At 42.9% G+C, this 19658-nt stretch overlaps 1 protein-coding gene across 15 annotated transcripts; it reads right to left on the bottom strand.

Moving 5' to 3' along the window:
• Positions 1-612: 612 nt before the first annotated feature.
• LOC127299913 (uncharacterized) lies at positions 613-15345 on the bottom strand. Of its 15 annotated transcripts, none has more exons than XR_011745009.1 (16): positions 14795-15345; positions 14421-14548; positions 14158-14318; positions 13808-14088; positions 12750-12904; positions 12260-12492; positions 11548-11699; positions 9059-9274; positions 8833-8945; positions 8176-8258; positions 6465-6700; positions 3888-4158; positions 3073-3144; positions 1646-1939; positions 1003-1157; positions 613-921 (listed from the first exon to the last, which is right to left on the bottom strand). XR_011745009.1 is itself a non-coding variant. In XM_071819994.1 (15 exons), the coding sequence occupies exons 11-13, from the start codon at positions 3943-3945 to the stop codon at positions 1791-1793; spliced, it is 279 nt and encodes a 92-aa protein (XP_071676095.1). In that variant the 5' UTR covers positions 3946-4158; positions 6465-6700; positions 8212-8945; positions 9059-9274; positions 11548-11699; positions 12260-12492; positions 12750-12904; positions 13808-14088; positions 14158-14318; positions 14421-14548; positions 14795-15344; the 3' UTR covers positions 613-921; positions 1003-1157; positions 1646-1790. The 15 variants fall into 15 exon arrangements, 3 of the variants coding, with proteins under 3 accessions (XP_071676095.1, XP_071676096.1, XP_071676097.1); XR_011745003.1 differs by having other exon boundaries at positions 8212-8258; XR_011745010.1 differs by having other exon boundaries at positions 8176-8252.
• Between the last annotated feature and the right edge of the window lie 4313 nt (positions 15346-19658).

Here is a 19658-nt window from a genome sequence, read left to right as displayed (position 1 = left end):
TCCCTCTTTAGATTATTGCTCTCGTATAGCAGAATTCTAGAGACTTGCACATGTTGCCTTTTCGAGGGGAATTATTCATCTACTTGTGCCTCCTCGGGCCTATTTCTGTGCATTTAATATTATTTGGCTGACATGTATGGAGTCATGTTTTTCTTCTTCTTTTCTTGAATGTCACGAGCTAATTTTTGCTAAATGTGAGGCTCCGTTTGGCCATCAGCTAGAGGCACCTAATTTCTCGTGTCACAATGCTCTCACATAACAATATGAGAATCATGTAGTTGTTTTCATATCTAGCTTCATAGGACAAGAAATGCACCGGAAAATGATACCACCGAGTGACACAACATTGTATATCTCTTGTATTTTTCATAAATCATCTCGCCACTGCTAGTTTTCAACCTTGTATAGCAGGCTTTTTTGAGACTTGCAACTGTTGACTTTTGAAGGAGAGTACAGCTTAGCATTGGACATAAGGAGACGAGGGTTCTCTATTAATTGCTTTCTACAAACTATACAGATCTTTTTGATCGTAACATAATAATTACTTTCTCTTTTTGATCACACCATAAATAATTTTCGCCTCCAACGAATCAAGCAAGACACAGCTATACATATCTTTAACGTTGCATGCATTTGTTTCGCGCGGAAATTTTAAATCATGTTTGCTTCATGCTATTGCCCCTTTGGTTCATTCGTACCAAAATTAACTTGATACCAACTGCTAATAGTTTTCTGCCATCTATCAAGTAGTAATTTTCTTAATACAAGATTAAAACATGCACAATAGCCATCGATAGCACTAACTAGCGCCGCCACATCGTCGAGTGCCACTCGTCACTGTCCGCTGCATCATTCCCGGCAGCAAGAACATGCATGCATATCCATCTAGCGCCTTCTTGTGTTGTTTCTTAGCATGATGGCCTTCTCTAGCAAAATGAGATATCAAACGAGTGACACAAACCAACATGAAGTCAACATGCATCATATATCTACTTTTTGCACCTGTGAAGCTTTGCCACATTTTCTCCATTTGCCTTTATCAGAACCAATGGCTAACCAGTCCTCAAAATGTTACCACTCTTCCCAGCCAACTTTCCATCCACCTTCTCCTCTAACCACCTCCTTCCTAGCCAGCCATTGCAGCACAAACATCAGCCCTACCAAGAGGTCAAATAAACAAGTATTATGTTGCTATAACCAACAAAAAAAGACGCTAGTCATGAATGAAACAACTTGTTTGCCATATATAAACACCCAACTTCACTTGGACCGAACATGATCCTTTCATCCATTCCCACATATAAAAATACAAAGAAATGGCTTGAGCGTGTTCCAGTAAAACTTGGTGAGCATGTATATGGGTCATATATAATACCATATGCATTACATGATCTAGAAAATGATGTATGATCCTAGGATCAACTAAGAAATCCATCAAATAGATTCTAAAGAAGTGAACTCTCCAAGGAATGATCATACAAATTATCAGAGATGTATTCATGAATCCAATGAACTAGACAAGGCTGGGAACTAAGAAAATGGACATAAAAAATCTAGGTACCTAGAACAGTAACCAACAAAAAAAGACGCTAGTCGTATGCTGCATCATCCCCGACAACAAGAACACGCGGGCATATCCATCTACCTTATTGTGTTGTTTTTTAGTATGATGGCCTTCTCTAGCAAAATGAGATATCAAACGTGACACAAACCAACATGAAGTCAACCTGCATCATCCATCTACTTTTTGCACCTGTGATGCTTTGCTACATTTTCTCCATTTGCCCTTGTCAGAACTTTCTCCATTTGCCCTTGTCAGAACTCAGAACCAATGGCCAACCAGTCCTCGAAAGTTGCCGCTCTTCAAAGCCAACTTTACTTCCACCTTCTCCGCTAACCACCTTCTTCCTAGCCAGCCATTGCAGCACAAACAACGACCCTGCCAAGAGGTCAAAGAAACAAGTATTATGTTGTTATAACCAACAAAAGAAAAGACACTAGTCACGAATGAAACAACTTGTTTGCCATTTATAAACGCCCAACTTCATTTGGACCAAACATGATCCTTTCATCCATTCCCACATATAAAAATACAAAGAAATGGCTTGAGGGTGTTCCAGTAAAACTTGGTGAGCATGTATATGGGTCATACAGAATACCATATGCATTACATAATCTAGAAAATCATGTATGATCCTAGGATCAACTAAGAACTCCATCAAATAGATTTTAAAGAAGTGAACTCTGCAAGGAATGATCATACAAAACAGTAGAGATGTATTCATGAATCCAATGAACTAGATAAGGCTGGGAATTAAGAAAACGGATATAACAAATCTAGGTACCTAGAACAGTAACCTAGGAGATTGGAATATACAAGGATCGAACCCAAACTAAAGGATCACATTGAAAATAGCATCAGTGCATGCACTAATGCTATAAATAAACGATTGCAAGGGATTTACTTAATCTACATCATTCAGACACAACATCTCATCCTGCTCACATATACAGTCCAATACATTAAAGGCTCATGTGTCTGTATCACTTAATTGCCAAATTATTCTTAATCAGGGTATGGTATTTCCGTAGTGACAATGCAATATGTTCCTTTGGCCAATACATTGAGAGACAGGAACTTATTCCTATCTTAATGTACAACATATTAGCTGGAGCTACCATTCTAATTTATAATATCTGGCCAAAGTTAAACACATTCTGGTGGAACAGCAGGCAACAATTTGACAACGAAAAAAGACTAGTTCATCTCTAGCACCTAATATAAGCACTAACTATATATGGTGCTAGACTTTGTCAATCGAATTTCACACAACAAGAAGAGTACAACTACAATTTGATAAACTTTCACAGTAACACTTATATATGACAAATATCACAACAAGTACATATGGGTGACAGCAAGTGAAGCACATGACCAGTTCACTATTTCATTCTCTTTCATACTTCCAAAAACTCCTCAAAATACAATGTATGGTAAAACACTGGACAACACTTTCTACAAAAATTGAGCTGAGACAAATATAGAGGATTGCTGATCCGCGGGTGACTTACATTGCAGTGTTGATGTTGAGGTACTTGAGGTCGCTCTTGAGCTCCTTGTTTCCGTTCTCCAATAATAGAAGCCTAAAATGATGTAGCATAGAAGCATGTAAAACCTTGACAAATCAAAAAACGTAGCAGTTCTAGAAAGAGAAGAGAAACACAGACAACACAAGAAGCTCGAGGGAAGGGGATTTAGGGGTTTTCTCTTGATGATGGGATAACATGATCACCTAAGTATGTAAGTAAAATCAACAAAGAAACTCAAGCTGCTAACACATAATTCTTTCAAGATATTGAAGATACTTCCAGTAATAGTTACAAGCTGTGCTATACTGATTTTGTACTAGTTCATTATTACTCAACTTACAACTGTGCTAGGCTAGATAACTACAGACTGGATCAATACATCAACAAGTAACAAAGACTAACAAACACAGGGCACACACTTACTGCCAAACTTTAGGATTCCACATGGACATCATCCTTTTCAGGACGCATAACAGAAAAACAAATTCTGGATCCGTTTAGTACTAGAATTATTCGGAAAATATCGATCCAAATCCACCTAAAAAGGGAAATTTGCAGCCAAATTCTAATCCTTCAACGAACACATGACAAGGAAAAAAATCTGTGACAATTCAGCAGAACTTCAGAACTTGTACCTTCGGAACTTCCAAAGATTATATGCTACGATTACTTTGTTGCAACACAAGGACATAAAAGTTCTGATTTGGAAATGCAATGCAAATAGAAATTTTGGACCCACGACCAGCATCCATGATTTGAAGGGGCATTCAATACAGCTCAATGGAGAAATTACTCACCTTGTGCCCATCTCAGACCCAAGGCACCAGATTGCCTCTCCTCTGTGTCCATGCGCATGTCAGACCTCTTTGGATCCGAGTCGACAGCGTAATCATATCATGAAGTAGCTTCTTACAACAAGCGATGGGAGGCTGTGGCCAGCACCGCAGCAACAACAACAACACTGCTGGAACCAGAACTGCCGGGTGACATCGGAGCAAACAACCAACAAGCTAGAGAAGCCCGAGGCGAGCCACAATGCATAGCCGGTCGGCGAGGAAGTCGGAGAGCCTAATAATATACAAGTGAGCAGTGAGATGATTTTTTTACCAATCCAAAGCATAAAGTGAATGATACATGGGGTCTAAAATAATATCATACAACTGAAAGATCAAAGAACGCTTGTATTTTCTATAGAAGTTAGAAGGCTTATCATATTGATGTTATATGAATCAGTCCATGGAGTTTTTACGAACTAGAGTATCAAGGAACATAAGGCAGAATTATGAGGACTTGAACTCCAGTCACTTGCATAAGAGTGTTGTGATACATCATACATTAACAAGTAGTTAAGAAAACTATTAATAGTTCATTAAGTTAATAATATAAGAAAACATAGATTATAAGAAATGCTCCAGTATATCAAAACATTCCACCAAATTAAAGATGGAACCAAATCTGTTCAATCCAACTCAGAGATGACAGGAGGTGCCTCGTCATCTCCTACACATCAAACACCTAATACTTAAAGTAGTAGTGCAATAGACTTCCAATGGCCTCACTGGAACCAAACAAATATCATGTTAGTTCAGTATTACATTCTACATTTTTATACACAAATATCATATCTAAGCTTAAATTCATAACCAGAATTCCAAAATTAATCATGAATGCCTAATTTCTGACATAAAGTAAATATATCCTGAAGATCATCATCAATAGACAATATCTTGTAAATGGTCAGAACAATCTCCCAGTTTGGCTACATGTTTCAAGGGTTATGAGCCATATAACCAAACAAATATCATGCCTATTGGTATAAAATTATTTACTTCAGTACACAAATATCACATCAAGTCCTAGTTTCCCACCCAGCTAAGGTAATCATAAATGCCCAGATTCTAATTTAGAATAACCTCCAATCCTCAAGAGAACCAGCAGTCAATATCTGTTAATGGTCAATAATATATCAGCTTGACTACCTTTCAGTGATATATGATATGTACCCAAATAATGAACTACTACTAGTAGTAGGCAGCGGGCTTCATATTCAAACATCTTGATTTTCGTTCAAAGTTTGCATGCGCTTCCACATGACAAGATGGGTAAATATTATTTAGCTCAATGTGATACTCAAATATCATAAGCATATGGGAAACTATGATATTAATTACAATTAAAAAAGACTTAAACAAGATCACAAGCAGTTGCTTAAATCAGAAGCTAGTGGTGCAACATAGCTTCCAGGTATGCGGTAATCATAACTCACGTATTTGCTATTTACTGTAATGGTGCAACACAACTTCCAGGTATGTGGTAATCACAACTCACATAGTAATTGCAACATATCCCTTAAAAAGCATTTAGAGAAATGAGATATTTCGCATGCTAAGCAGTCACTTAAAAAACATTCAGTTCAAGAGACTTCCCCATAGCAGACCGATGACAACTGTTCTCAATCGTTTGAATATAAATTTAATAAAAATAGAGATATGATATTACTTTGTGCATTTTCAGCACCAATTCCAACTATCCTACATGAAAAACTAATATTGCTTCCCTAAGCAAACTTTGAACCTGGCAACATAAATATTCATCGCTCAATCTAGCCAGGAACTAAGTACAGCCGTGGCTACATGGCATGGCATCTCACAACACACAGCGGAGAAATGAGTGGAACAAAAAACTCAAGCTGGTGACAAATACTTCTAGCAAGATAGCGAAGGTACATCCATGTGCTAGACTGATTATTACTCAACTTACCACATGTGTGTGCTAGACTTGACAACTACAGAGTGGATCAATACATCAGCAAGTAACAAAGGCAACCATTGGACATCACAACAGCAAATCATTGGACAGCCAATGGACATCACAACGGCAAATCCACGTTAACAGTAGTACATGTAAAACTGAAGTCAATCCTACACACATACTGTCTAACTTTTAGGATTCCACATGGACACTACATCATCCGTTCCAGGACTCATATCAGAAACATAGTGATTATTCATTTAGTACTGGAATTTGTTGGAAAATATCGATCCAAATCCACTTAAAAAGTTGATTTTTGCAGCCAAAGTCTAATCCTACAACCAACACATGGCAAGGAAAAGAACATGTGACAATTCAGCACAAATTTAGAACTTGTACTTTCAGAACTTCATAAGGATATATGCTACAACAACTCTGTTGCAACATGAGTACATACACGTTCTTTTTGGGAAATGCAATGCACATAGAAACTTTGGACCCACACCAAGGCATCCATCAATCTATGAATGGCACACGTATGTACAACCATAGCGATCGATCAACGACAAATCGCAAAATGATTGAAGCGGCATTTAACACAGCCCAATGAAGGAGTTACTCACCTTGTGACCATCTCAGACCTGAGGCACCAGGTTTCTTCTCCATGTCCATGGGCATGATGGTCCTCTCTGAGTCGATATCATATTCCTATCATGGTGTAGGCCGTGGCCAGCACATCAGCAACAACAACACTACTGGAGCCATAACAACCGGGTAACACCGAAATGAACACCCGACGAGAGAGAGGAGCAGGAGGCGAGCTGTAGTTCATAGCCGGTCGGCAAGGAAGTCGAAGGGCCTAATAATATACAAGAGAGTAGTGAGATGACTTTGTCTGATCCAAAGCATAAAGTAAAGATACATGAGGTCTAAAAAAGATAATAAAACCATAATACAAAAGAACACTTGTATTTTCTGTAGAAGGCTTATCATATTTGTGTTATAGGAATCAGTCCATGGAGTTTTTGAGAACTAGAATAGCAAGGAACATAAGGCAGAATTATGAGGGCTTAAAACTCCAGTCACTTGCATAAGAGTGTTATGATACATCATACATTAGCAAGTAGTTAAGAAAACAAAGAAATGCCCCAATATATCAAAATATTCCACCATATTAAAGATGGAACCAAATCTATTCAATTCAACTTGGAGACAAGAGGCGATGCATCCTCATCTCCTACACATCAAACAGTGCATTATACTTCCAATGGGTATGTGGCATACCTCCCCTAGTACTAAACAATATCATGTCAGTTTAGTAAAACATTCCTCATTTCTATACACAAATATCATATCCAATCTTAATTTCACAACCAGAAATCTAAAATTAATCATGAATGCCTAGTTACCAACGTAAAATAATTATACCATCAACAACATAAGTAGACAATATCCTGTAAAAAGTCAAAACAGTATCTCAGCTCAGCGACATGTTTCAAGGGATATGTGCCATATAACCAAACAATTACCATGCATATTGGTATAGCATTCTTTATTTCAATACTTAAATATCACATCAAGTCCTAGTTTCCCACCCAGCAATTCAAAGGCAATCATGCATACCTAGTTTCCGATGTAAAATAAGTATATCCACGAATCCACAAGAGAATCAGCAGTCAGTATCTTTTTAATGGTAAATAATATATCAGCTTGACTACATGTTTCAGTGATATATGATATGTACCCAAATAATGAACTACTAGTAGTAGTAGGCAGTAGACTTCATATTCTAACATCTTGATTTTCGTTCAAAGTTTGCATGCGCTTCCACATAACAAGAAGGGTGGATATTATCTAGCTCAATGTGATACTTATGGGCAACCATGAATAATATTACAAGTAAAAAAGATTTAAACAATATTACAAGTTGCTTAAATCAGAAAGTAGTGGCATCAGCTATTTAGTGCAATGGTGCAACACAGCTCCCAGGTATGTGGTAATCACAACTCACGTAATAATTGCAACAGTGCAGTGAACGTGACAATACACATATAGAGAAATGTGATATTTCAGATGCCAAAGCAGTCACTTAAAACACAACCTTCAGTTCAAGAGACATCCCCAAACAGATATATGATATTACTTTGTGTATTTTTAGCACCAACTGCAACTACCCTACATGAAAAACTAACTTTGTTTCCCTGAACCAAGTTTGAACATGGCAACATACACATCAACCAGCTCGATCTAGCCAGTAACTAAGTAAAACCATGGCTAGATTGCATGGCATCACACAATACATAAAGGGGAAATAAGTGGAACCAGAAACTTAACAAAAAAACCTAAGAGTCGCAGAAGAAGGCCACCCACCAGTCATGCATCAGCCTGCTTCCTCCTATGCTCTCAGGCTTCTACAACTTGCAGTTACGATAGATGGAAATATAAGTAAAAGAAAGGAAATATCATATAATTGCACATTAAATCAATAAAGTGATTATGAACCAAGAAAAAAGAATAGATAAATAGTATAGCTCTATTTATAACCTTATGATGATACTTATAATCATAGAGGAGCTTGCTATTCTATAAAGCAGAATGCAAAAACAGGGTAGCAAACAACAATGCTCAAATGGCACCCACACTGTCAAAAAGTCCACCACATTTTAATACAAAAGAATTCATGTAGATACAAGGTGCATACATAGATACAAATTGATCATATCCATGTATGCATATTAATTGGTCAAGTACACAAGGATAATTAGTTCACTGTTGCACAACACATGCAGACGCGTGATTCCGATCTTAAGGAAACACCATATAAATCTAAAATGTAAACATAGAACACCTGTACACAGACGAGTGCAAGGTTTCAGTTCAGCCAATGAACTAATCATCCACAATGAGATTTCATCCAGAGAACACGAAAAAAACTATCAATCAAATCAGCAAATTCATTAGTCCATTCGTCACAGCACAGATAAGTACTACCTATCCGTTGTAGTCGTTCTTGTCCCTAGCATTCGGGTGGAGGAAATCATTGGCAGGGCGCCGTCTTGGGCGAGCTGCCCATCCTGTCACCCCACTCGTGCCATCACTACCGCCTTGGATTGTACCACCACATCCAACCATGAACCCAGAACAAGTTAGTCAAGCAAGGGTTTTCACCACACACAAAAAACACATGAGGAGAAGCGGACGGGTCTACTGTACTCACCATTGTTGACATCATTGTTGCTGTTGGAAAAGAGCAGCAACAGGTCAGCCCTCCATGTCACGGAGGCAGCGCATCTGGAGGAACAACGTCAGCTCATTGTCCTTCTCCTGGAAGACACTAGCTTTTGCTCCGTGTGGAACGCCAGCACCAGCAGCCCAGGCAAGGAAACCACCACCGGGAGCTTACGGAGGCCAACATTGCTGTCCTTGATTTTTTCTGCACGGACACGAACATGAGCATGAGTACTGTGAGCAAGAAATTTTGGATCTAGCTTGCAATCACTATCACGGCCACATAGTTTCCCTACATAAGATTCTATGGATAAGCAGGAAAATAATATGTGCTTTGAACCTGAGAATGTACAAGTTTCCTATATGCACTTCCAAGATGGATTGATTAAGTTCTCTTTTCTTCTCTCAACACTAATGGGAAATTTATTTTTGGACGGAACCTCATCAGAGGGCGGAGAGCTCCCACATTGCATTATAGGAAGAGGGAAAGTGGTCCAGTTAATAAGGGAAACCGGACCCAAATACCATACATGCACGGTTAATTAAGGGAAAACCGGCGAAGACCGCGCACCTCACACCCCACTACAATCAAGGCACATCATCTGATCCAGATACAAGAGTCCCTAGGCCCAAGACCATCGGAAACAACTTGTACCCAACCAAACCTGAAACTGCAACCTCTAGAGCACACAAGCAACAAGATGGGTGCTCGCGAAGAACCGCGCGGCCACGACTAAGCATTGACCTCTACCAACTCTCCGAAAGACTCTGCTAGCCTATGCTCAGCACGCCTATGCTCAGCACGCTTGGCAGTCGGAATGCTGCAATCCTTATTCTTCTTTTCAAGGCGTCCACTACGCCTTCCGGCACAAGCGGAGCCCCAATCAAGCTGCACAAGGATCGGCGCCTTGAGCAACGAAAGCGGCTCAGAGCAGCAGAAACTGCTCAAGTACCCATCCAGCAAGGTGGACGAAGACGGGCCCGGTGGCACGCCATTGCCACCAAGCGGTGCGGGCCTCTCAGCCAACTCCATGCCATCACCCAAAGGACTAGAACCAGCAACATTGGCTTGCTTCTCCATGTCTTGGATCACCATCTGGGGCAGGACACCATCCAAACCAGGAGGAGCAACCGAGGTCTGCGCATCCATCTCGGATGAACAGCCAGCCACAATATCCGCATATGTCTCCTCACCAACTGTCGCGCCGAAAGGCCCCGTGTCCTCATGCCCACCCGGCGAGGAATTGGCGAGGACAAGGCTGCCACCAAGCGCTTCCGTAAGATCGCAAATTCTTGAGACCTGATTAGTCCACCCATGCACAACAGCAACCAAATCGCGAAGACGTTGAAACACCTCCTCCAAACGAGCAGCGAACATCGCCTGCAGCTCAGCGCCTAGTGCCTCTGCCTGGGCTGCAAGAAGAGGCTGAAGCGACCCCGAGACAGCAGCAGCGACGCTTGGATCAGCAGCCGCCTCACCGGGATCATCAGCAGCCTCACCAGGATCAGCAGCAGAGTCCCCATGCTGAGCAACAACCACTGCCCAGGAGCGAGGAGGTCAATGGGCCTGAGGCAAGCCGCTGCAAGGGGGCGACGCTTTGCAAGCAGGCATGCCACTAGGATGACCAGGAGGCGCTGGAGACGCGTGGGGGCAGAGGCGAGGAGCCTGACCAGGAGCATGGCGCGCCTTGCAGTCCCTCTCGCGATGGCCGGAGTGGCCGCAACCCAAGCACCGGACAGGGCCTCGGCAGCCAGCGACGAAGTGGTCTGACGCCAAACAGCGGAAACAGAGGCCCAAGGTTCTCCGCTTGAAGATGAGGGACAGCCCAGCCTCCTTCTGAGGCTACGCCGTCCCCTTCTCCAGCCGTTGGCGACGCCGTCCTCCAACCTCCTCCCACTTCCTCTCCACAACCAGCGGCTCGCTTGGCGTAGCAGAAGGCGTCCCCACCATCTCCGGGAGCCGAACCACAGGGGGCGGCAGCTGGGTCGTGGCGGCAGGCTCCTCCGGAGAGAGCAGCAGGCTTCCAGCATCAGCAGCTCTGGGTGCAGCGGGAGGAGCTCTGGGCGCATCGCCGGACGGAACCCCGACCGACGGGGCGGCAGCCGCAGGATCTGGATCTCGATATCTTGCAGCAGGGGAGCAGGGGCGAGGGGGCGGGGCAAAGGGGGAGGGTGGGTTGTCGGGGTCTTGGAGGGCCATGGGGCATGGGGCGGTGAGTGGGCGTGCTCGCGGCCGGAGCAGCGCGGCGGCGGCAAATGCCGCCAAGGCGCAACAGAGTTGCAGGAGCTAGGTCGGGGATGGATTCCTGTGTCAGCAGTTGATTTGAAAACTTCCAGTATGCTATACGATAAGATTATGTCTCCTCGAGGTATGCATATGAACATTTGCAGTAAAGTAGTACTATTGGTTAGCCACAACAACAATAGAGCAAGCAATAGTAGTGACAAGTAGAACCGTGCACATCACAGTAGACCGACCACCACTCGAAGAGGTACCCAACCAAGGCCTCATTGTCCCTCGTGACGGCACCACCTTGGTGACGGTGTTGCTGATGGCATTCTTGATGCATACTGTCCAACAACCAGTTTACCGAGAAAATAACCGGTATTAATAGCATATGATACTCATTCTGCGAGAAGGCGAGAACAAAATATAGCTATATCAGTACCAAATGCTTCTTTCGATGACAACATACCTATTTTCACCTAGTATGAAAGCAACAACATCAAATTGAGTATTTTACCTAAGCAATTACAAATATTCAAGCCAAGCAAGAGCAATTTATTTCAATAAAATGATCAAGCCATAGCACATAATAAGCACCCGGTATTGGTAGGAAGTTTAGCATGTCAAAATACCCCTAATTCAACTATCACTTCACATGAGTAGACCATTTTGCATGTTCCATAGTAATTAAGTTCAGATTTAAATATCACTCCATCATAGATTCTATCATTCTAAATCTCTTAGATCAGGCTGATCAACACTTGATTTTATGGCGTGACAATGGTCTATTAATTCCAAAACACATTCATTTTCGTAAGCATGAAAATGTATGGCGATAATAACTAGCAAACACCACCAGCTAACTTGAGTACCGCAAGATACTACGTCGTCCAGATAAAATATGTTATACTGAATGCTTTACTCAATCAATTGACTAACTTGATGAAATGTAATATAATTTACCTAATGCCAATTAAGGATGGTAGCTACACAGGATGAAATCAGCTCTGAAGGAAACTGCACTTCGGAATCACGACCCTTGGGCAACCTTGGAATCATGACATGCTGTCCTGAGTCGCTAAGTATCCGCCTTATGCCTAGTAGGCTAAGACCAGAGCCGGTACCACGGATATTTAGATTGCCTAGTTCTTCTCCTATTTTCACAAAAGCATTCCCCCCGTCACTTTGAACATTTCCTGGTCACGCACAAAAAGGTAGACAACATACACGTAAATTAAAAGCAAAGCAAAGTCTTATACTTCGGTAACACGAGAAGTACAAGGACAAAATAAAATAGTCAATGCTTCAGACAAACAGATAGGTTATTCCACATCGAGTACATGTATTATAAATCTCCCACCACATATGCTGTCACCTTAGCTTCCTTCATTAAAATACATATTGAACAACTAAAATGTACAAAGTAAGTTGCATCAGCACCGCTGAAACTCACATTTGGTACGAATCTTGCTGCACCGCCACCACCATACACTCTGAATCGATCCTCCAATTTTACTTCTGAGAAGCTTCTAGTATTTATTCATGATATTTTGCCGTCGGAAATATTCGGGAGAACTTCTAGTGGGTGTAGTGGCATACAATCAATACCTTGCAAAGTAAAAAAATATCTTTATTAACATTAAACAACCTTTTGTGGATGAGTAACCTATTTGACATGCCAATATGTCATCTTTATATTTGTTTTGTTATTATATTCAAGCAAACATAAAGAACAATCATTTGCACTAAGCCACTTAGATAGAAAATTCTTCCATAAGGCTGCCCCTTCCTCGGATATAAAACAAATGAATAGAATAGGTATAGTTGTGCAAGGAAAGCAAATCACATTAAAGTATAACGAACAAAACAGAAAATTTATATTGTTCTACCTCCATAATGAAACAAGAGTTGTCCTAGAATATTTGGAGTCAAGTTAATTTATCTTTGATCAATAGATATTTTATGTTTTTTAGATTGAACATATGGAAATATCAGTAGATTAGACTATTGTCTACAAAGATAATCTTTTCATAGACATATTTATTTATTACATTTTACAATTATAGTACATGGTAGAAACTTCAGGTCGCAAATCGAAATTGTTTTCTGCAGACTATGTGAGTGCATAAAACAACTTTTTTTGTGACTGGACTAAGCAACTGTTAATGATTCCCGGCAATAAAAAAATAGATTTAACAAGATGAAAATGTGATGACAGCCATGCTCGAAACCAAAGTCATGAGTGTAATTGGTCAAAGCATACTCAAAATTTGAAGAGTGAAAAACATGGAACAGAATAAAAACAAATATGTATTACTCTTAGTTTCAGTTCAGCATTAGTTACTCTCGTAGTTTTTCACATGGATGAATGAAGAGAATCAATTTACTGAAAGCATGCATTGCAGAGTGGAATACAAAAAATCAAAAATAATCAGCAGTTAACATTTTAAACTAGAAGAGATAAAATAAGACATGCCACCAAAATGATCAAAACAGAAAAACATTGGTTACCATCACAAACTCAACACCTAGCTCCAACCGATCAAATTGAACCCGGCAACTATCACAGTCAAGAGTAAAAACATTGCCATCACAAAGTTCCCTGGTTTGGGGATGACAGGCTGTGACAGCTGTCCAACTGCTAAAGGTCTACCGAGGTCAGTCGGTAGACATTCTTGAACACCAGACTGGAGTTCAACATAGTGTTGTCTCACTGAGTCATGTACCAAGAAAGCTTCTCTTTCTCCTCGTGTAAAAACCACTTCGACAGTCAGCATGGATTTTCAAGAGACCTGCAGAAATTAGACTCAGAATACAAACATATATAGCTGAAGCAAACAAATCAACTGAAGATGACGGACCTCTATATAATACCCAACTCAACACGAGTCAGTCCTGGCACATGATCCAGCTTTACATGATTCAGGTACTCGATAAATTTACTTTTCACAGGACATGCACCAATCCAGAGAAAACGTGACGATAAGCATGCATTGAGTGCATTCTTTTCATCTTTGGAGATCTGAACATAAAGCAGCAAATATATGCAAATCATAAGCAACGTATAGAACTAACAATATTGTGGACCGTGGCATGTTCACCAGCGAACAGTTTTGCAGGGTACCTTTCCCGTGGAAGACTTTCTGTTCTTTTTCTCTGTTTTGAGATCACATTTACAATCTTGCTGCTTTACTTCAGAAGCATCACTTCCATCATGATGTGGATTTTCTTTAGTAAGTCTACATCTGAATCCTGCAAATATTGGTATGCACAACATTCAGATTCAGCAGCATACATGTCTGCTTATATAATAAGCGGAATATATACAGGTGTGGAGTATGGACATGCTTGCACAGAACGAGTTTTGATTTAGCAAATGGATTCCCATCTACTCCATGTGTACGCTGCATACTACCTATGCACACACGATTCAATCCAGCAGAACAAAGGAGACTCTTTTTTGCGAAAGTAGACGCAGGAGGGGACGATAGAACTCACCACGCAACAGATGGCTGGGGTGTGACCGTCAGCAGCATGCCGGAGAAGTGGCCGGCGGTAGGATCTTGGGGACGTCGCCGGTGTTGCAGCTCGGGGCAGTGGTTGCAGGTAGCAGCAGCTCCGGGCAGGCAACCACCAACTCTTCCTCCGCGCCTCCCCGGCGGCGATGCAGCGCCACGGCGAGCTCCTCACGCCGGTCGTGGAATTGGTTAGGAGGGGCTGGTTTAGGGGCGGAGGTTGCCGATTCTCCACCGCCCGCCCCATGACCTCGCTGCCTTGGGATCGCTCGCCGTGAGTCGGCCAACAACATGCACGAGCTTGACCATGGAGTCCGCCCGACGGTGGATCCTCTCGCGCGCGCATCACCTGTGGGTGGAGAGTTCCCCGGTCACCATGGGGAGGGGATACGTTGGGAAGTGGCTTCAGGGCGGCGGGAGGGAGGCACGGCGGCTCTGGATCAGGAGAGCCGAGAGGGGAACTGGAGCGGCGGCGGCGGCGGAGTTAATGGATGGATGGAGAAGAAATGCGTGCGTTGGGAAGTGGGAGTGGAAGGCGTGCGTTTTTGGGTTGGGTGGGCCGTGGATGTTGTGTTGTGGTTTTTGGGTGGTCAGACGTGTTTTGGGCCGTTAGATCGGTAGCGTGTGGACGGTCAAGATCCGTGAGAGGTTGGTTTTGTTGAGCTCATTGCTGGCCTCCAAAACCCAAACTGCAAATCCTTTCCCGCCTAAAGGCTAAAACCACCGCCCAGTCTACATGAGATCAATTTGCCTATATGCATGCATATCCTGACGTTCCCATCTACTAGCCGATATGTGTGTGAGCATATATACTCTATTGCTTCACTTGTACTATATATCACATGTATATATGTAGCTAAGTAGCACGTAGTATGTGAGTCCCGTTCCTACCAACCACCTTGTTAAGATCAATGCACCATCCACAATTGTTCAACTACCTATACTTGAGAACTCCACGAAACGGCCAACAACATCGTCGACATCATGGAGGGGTTGCGGAGAAGGGGCTCCAGGGGCGGCGGGCTGGTCTGGCGGTGCTGGATCGCGAGAGCAAAAAGGGGAACTCGAGCGACGGGCGTCGTTATAGATGGAGGAGTTGGGTGGGACGTACATGGCGTGCGTTGGGATAGTGCAAGGAGTGAGTGGGTGCATGTTGTGTTTTCGGGGTGGTGAGGTGGGGTTTGGGCCGTTGGATCGGAGGCCTGTGAATGGTTCAGATCGGTAGATGTGGGGCAATCTGTGGGTTATGAAAATCTTATTAGTTGGGCGACTCTGGGAAGTAGGGCTTAGACTTTTGATCTCCTGCGTTCTGGCCTCCAATTAAGGCCACACGCAAAACCCTACCCATAAAGGAGGGAGCGAGGAACACACCAAGGTTGAAACTACCATGCATAAGGAATCATGGTAGAGCGAAGGTGACACCCGGGGGTTTGTCGACAGTGGAAGTTTCCGCAGTAGGGAAAAGGTTGAGAACCAGCATCATTTATGGGCCACAAGAGACGGCAACGAAGCATGAAAATTGATCTGATGGTGTCAGTTGTTTGTTCAATGGTGTAATATTCCACAAATAAAGAGTGATATATAGTAGTGCATATCTAGTGAGCGGTTGAAGAAAATCAGTCCTTGCGATGTCAGGCTTACAATTGAGCGATAGGCGTCCTATCCATCAGCACTTGAAGTCCAAATTCGCAGAGAAAGTCCACCGACTGTGCGGTGGATTTCCTGTGGATGCGAGCTAGAGCTTGACAGGTTGGATTTATGTAGTATTTAAAAAGGTTCAAAAGTGTTGTTTTGACTATTCATTAATTGCTATGAAAAGGTGCTGGAAATACACTGGAGTGGTTTTCGGTACATTATTTTACTCCCTCTGTCCATAATGGATGTCTTAATTTTATCAAAAAATATGTATGTACCTGGATGTGTTGTAGTGTGTAGATAGATGCAACTTTAGATAAAGTTAAGACATGTTGTTTGTGGATGGAGGGGGTATTTTGTTTCCATGTATTGTATGTACATTACGTGCATGAGCATGCATTTGGGCAAAAGAGAAAGAAAAAGGTGGAGTACGTGTGGGAGTAGGAGGAGTAAAGATTATTTTAATCAGCCCCGTCGATGGCCACGATCGAAGAGATCGATCGATCAGGGCCCCCGAATTTCGAAGGCCCCCAAATTTCTGCAGCCCAATACTACTATCCTCTACTCTCCAGCTCTTTTACTGTGCAGCCCAGGCCCATAAAGCCACAATTCATCAACCAAACCTAGACGAAGTATTTCTTGTTCTTGTTCGTGATCGAGACGAGATCGTTCCATAGTTCGGTCGTCGCCTCGTCTTCCGTAGTTCCGTGTCACGCCGTGACCGCCGTCGTGGCGTGCCTGCGCCCTGCCCGTCTGCCCCCTCCCCGGTCCCCCTCCTGATCCCGTGATCCGCTCCTTGCCGGCGTTCAAGTGCCTGCCTGAGATTCACGCATAATTAAGAATAGGAGCCTGAAGGCATGATCGCTGCTGTAACATGTAAGCCTAGCCTGTAACTCGAAATTTGGGGGCCCTGATTGCTGCTTGTGTCCTTGTCAACTAGTCACCTTGCTAATTTATTTATTTGGTGATCACTGAAGTCACTCCGGTGGTGAAAAGAAGAAAAGACAGATGGATGATGCTTTTCGGTAGAACTTGAGGTTTGTTTAGTAATTTTGTTATATTTATTCTTTTAGAATGAATGCTTGATATATTTTTGAGCATTGTACCGAATAGCAGAGCAAATAAAGAATTAATGTCTATTCTGTTCACGCATATATGTATGCCTTCTTCTCTTTTTATTCCCAATCAAAAAAAAAGTTGTAGTATGAATGAAGAATTAAGCAATCCATCAGCCGGGAGGGAGTGAGATCCTATTGGTTGCTGTACGTGCATCGAATTTTTTTTTTTTTTTGCGATCAGTACGTGCATCGATCCGTGACCGTGGAGTATTCGTTTCTGGCCTCCATTCAGTCGATGGATCCCGGACGAACGGCACGGCAACTTGCGTACGCATGCAGTTTTTCTTTGGAAACCGGCCCGTGACGGCCGCGAGAACGCAGCAGCAAGGACCGAAGAACATACATACACTCGCGATGTAATGAATGGATGAAACACGCGCGCCGAGCCGAGGATGAGCGAGCAAAAAGCGAGCACGTTCGTGTCGCCTCGATTAGCCCGTAATTTTTTTTTTTGACAATCAATACCACATATATTCATAATAACAAATAGTACATGGTAGAGACACTGGTAGAAAAACAGGCTTCCGGTGAGCCCCATAAATCGCGAAGCTGTAGGAACCGCGACTAATGGGACCTTTAGTCGCGGTTCGGGAGGCGAACCGCGACCAAAGGCCTGGGCCCAGGGCGCTCGGTGGCCAGCCGGTGCACGTGGGGGGCTTTAGTCGCGGTTGGCCAGGCCAACCGCGACTAAAGGTGCCAACCGCGACTAAAGGTGCCCGAAGGCCTTTAGTCGCGGTTGGCCAGGCCAACCGGGACTAAAGCCCCTCCCCTATATATACCCATCCAGCAGCCAACACTTAGCCATTTGGTGCCATTCTCTTCACAAACTTTACAAGTGGGTGTTAGGTTTGCTTTTGGTTCCTCTTATGCACATAAGGTGTTTGATGAAATGCCCCAAGAGCATGAAACAAACATGATATGAAGTGTTGGAGCCACACTTAAGCTTTCTCATTTATTTTTTCCTCCTCGATCGCGGTTAACAACTTGAACCTTTGATGTGTCGTTGATAAAATGTGCATGTGTGTGTAGTTCATTGTTTAATTTATATTGTTTGTAGCTAGTTAGTTTAACAAATGCATGATGGTTAATTATATATTTTATATTATAATAATGCAGATGAATCGACAATGGATGTACGGTAACCGACTCTCCGGCGAGTTCAGTACGGGTTTGAAAGATTTCCTCGTAGTGGCTAATGCGAACAAGCAGGGGGGGTTTTGTTATCTGTCCATGTGTTAAATGTAAGAATCAGAATGGTTACTCTTCCTCAAGAGATGTTCACATGCACCTGCTTCGGCACGGTTTCATGCCAAGCTATAATTATTGGACCAAGCATGGAGAAAGAGGGGTTATAATGGAAGAAGATGAAGAAGGGGATGATTTCATCGATGAAAGCTATCTTGCTCATTTCGGTGATACTTTCATGGAGGATGCTGAAGGTGAAGGGGAAGGTGAAGAAGAGGCACGTGATGATCCCGTTGATGATCTTGGTCGGACCATTGCTGATGCACGGAGACGCTGCGAAACTGAAAAAGAGAGGGAGAATTTGGATCGCATGTTAGAGGATCACAGAAGGCGCTGTACCCCGGATGCGATGATGGTCTGAAAAAGCTGGGCTGCACACTGGATTTGCTGAAATGGAAGGCACAGGCAGGTGTAGCTGACTCGGCATTTGAAAACTTGCTGAAAATGTTGAAGAATATGTTTCCAAAGAATAACGAGTTGCCCGCCACTACGTACGAAGCAAAGAAGGTTGTCTGCCCTCTAGGTTTAGAGGTTCTCAAGATACATGCATGCATCAACGATCGCATCCTCTACCGCGGTGAATACGAGAATTTGAATGAATGCCCGGTATGCACCGCATTGCGTTATAAGATCAGAGGCGATGACCCTGGTGACGACGATGTTGAGGGCCGAGAAACCCAGGAAGAGGGTTCCCGCCAAGGTGATGTGGTATGCTCCTATAATACCACGGTTGAAACGTCTGTTCAGAACAAAGAGCATGCCAAGTTGTTGCGATCGCACAAAGAGGACCGTAAGTCGGACGGGAGTTGAGACACCCCGCAGATGGAACGCAATGGAGAAAGATCGACA

This window comes from Lolium perenne, chromosome 5, assembly GCF_019359855.2.
Source record: "Lolium perenne isolate Kyuss_39 chromosome 5, Kyuss_2.0, whole genome shotgun sequence".
Taxonomy (NCBI): Eukaryota; Viridiplantae; Streptophyta; class Magnoliopsida; order Poales; family Poaceae; genus Lolium; species Lolium perenne.
Note: the sequence above shows the minus strand (reverse complement) of the source record. Positions and strands in the feature narration are given on the sequence as shown.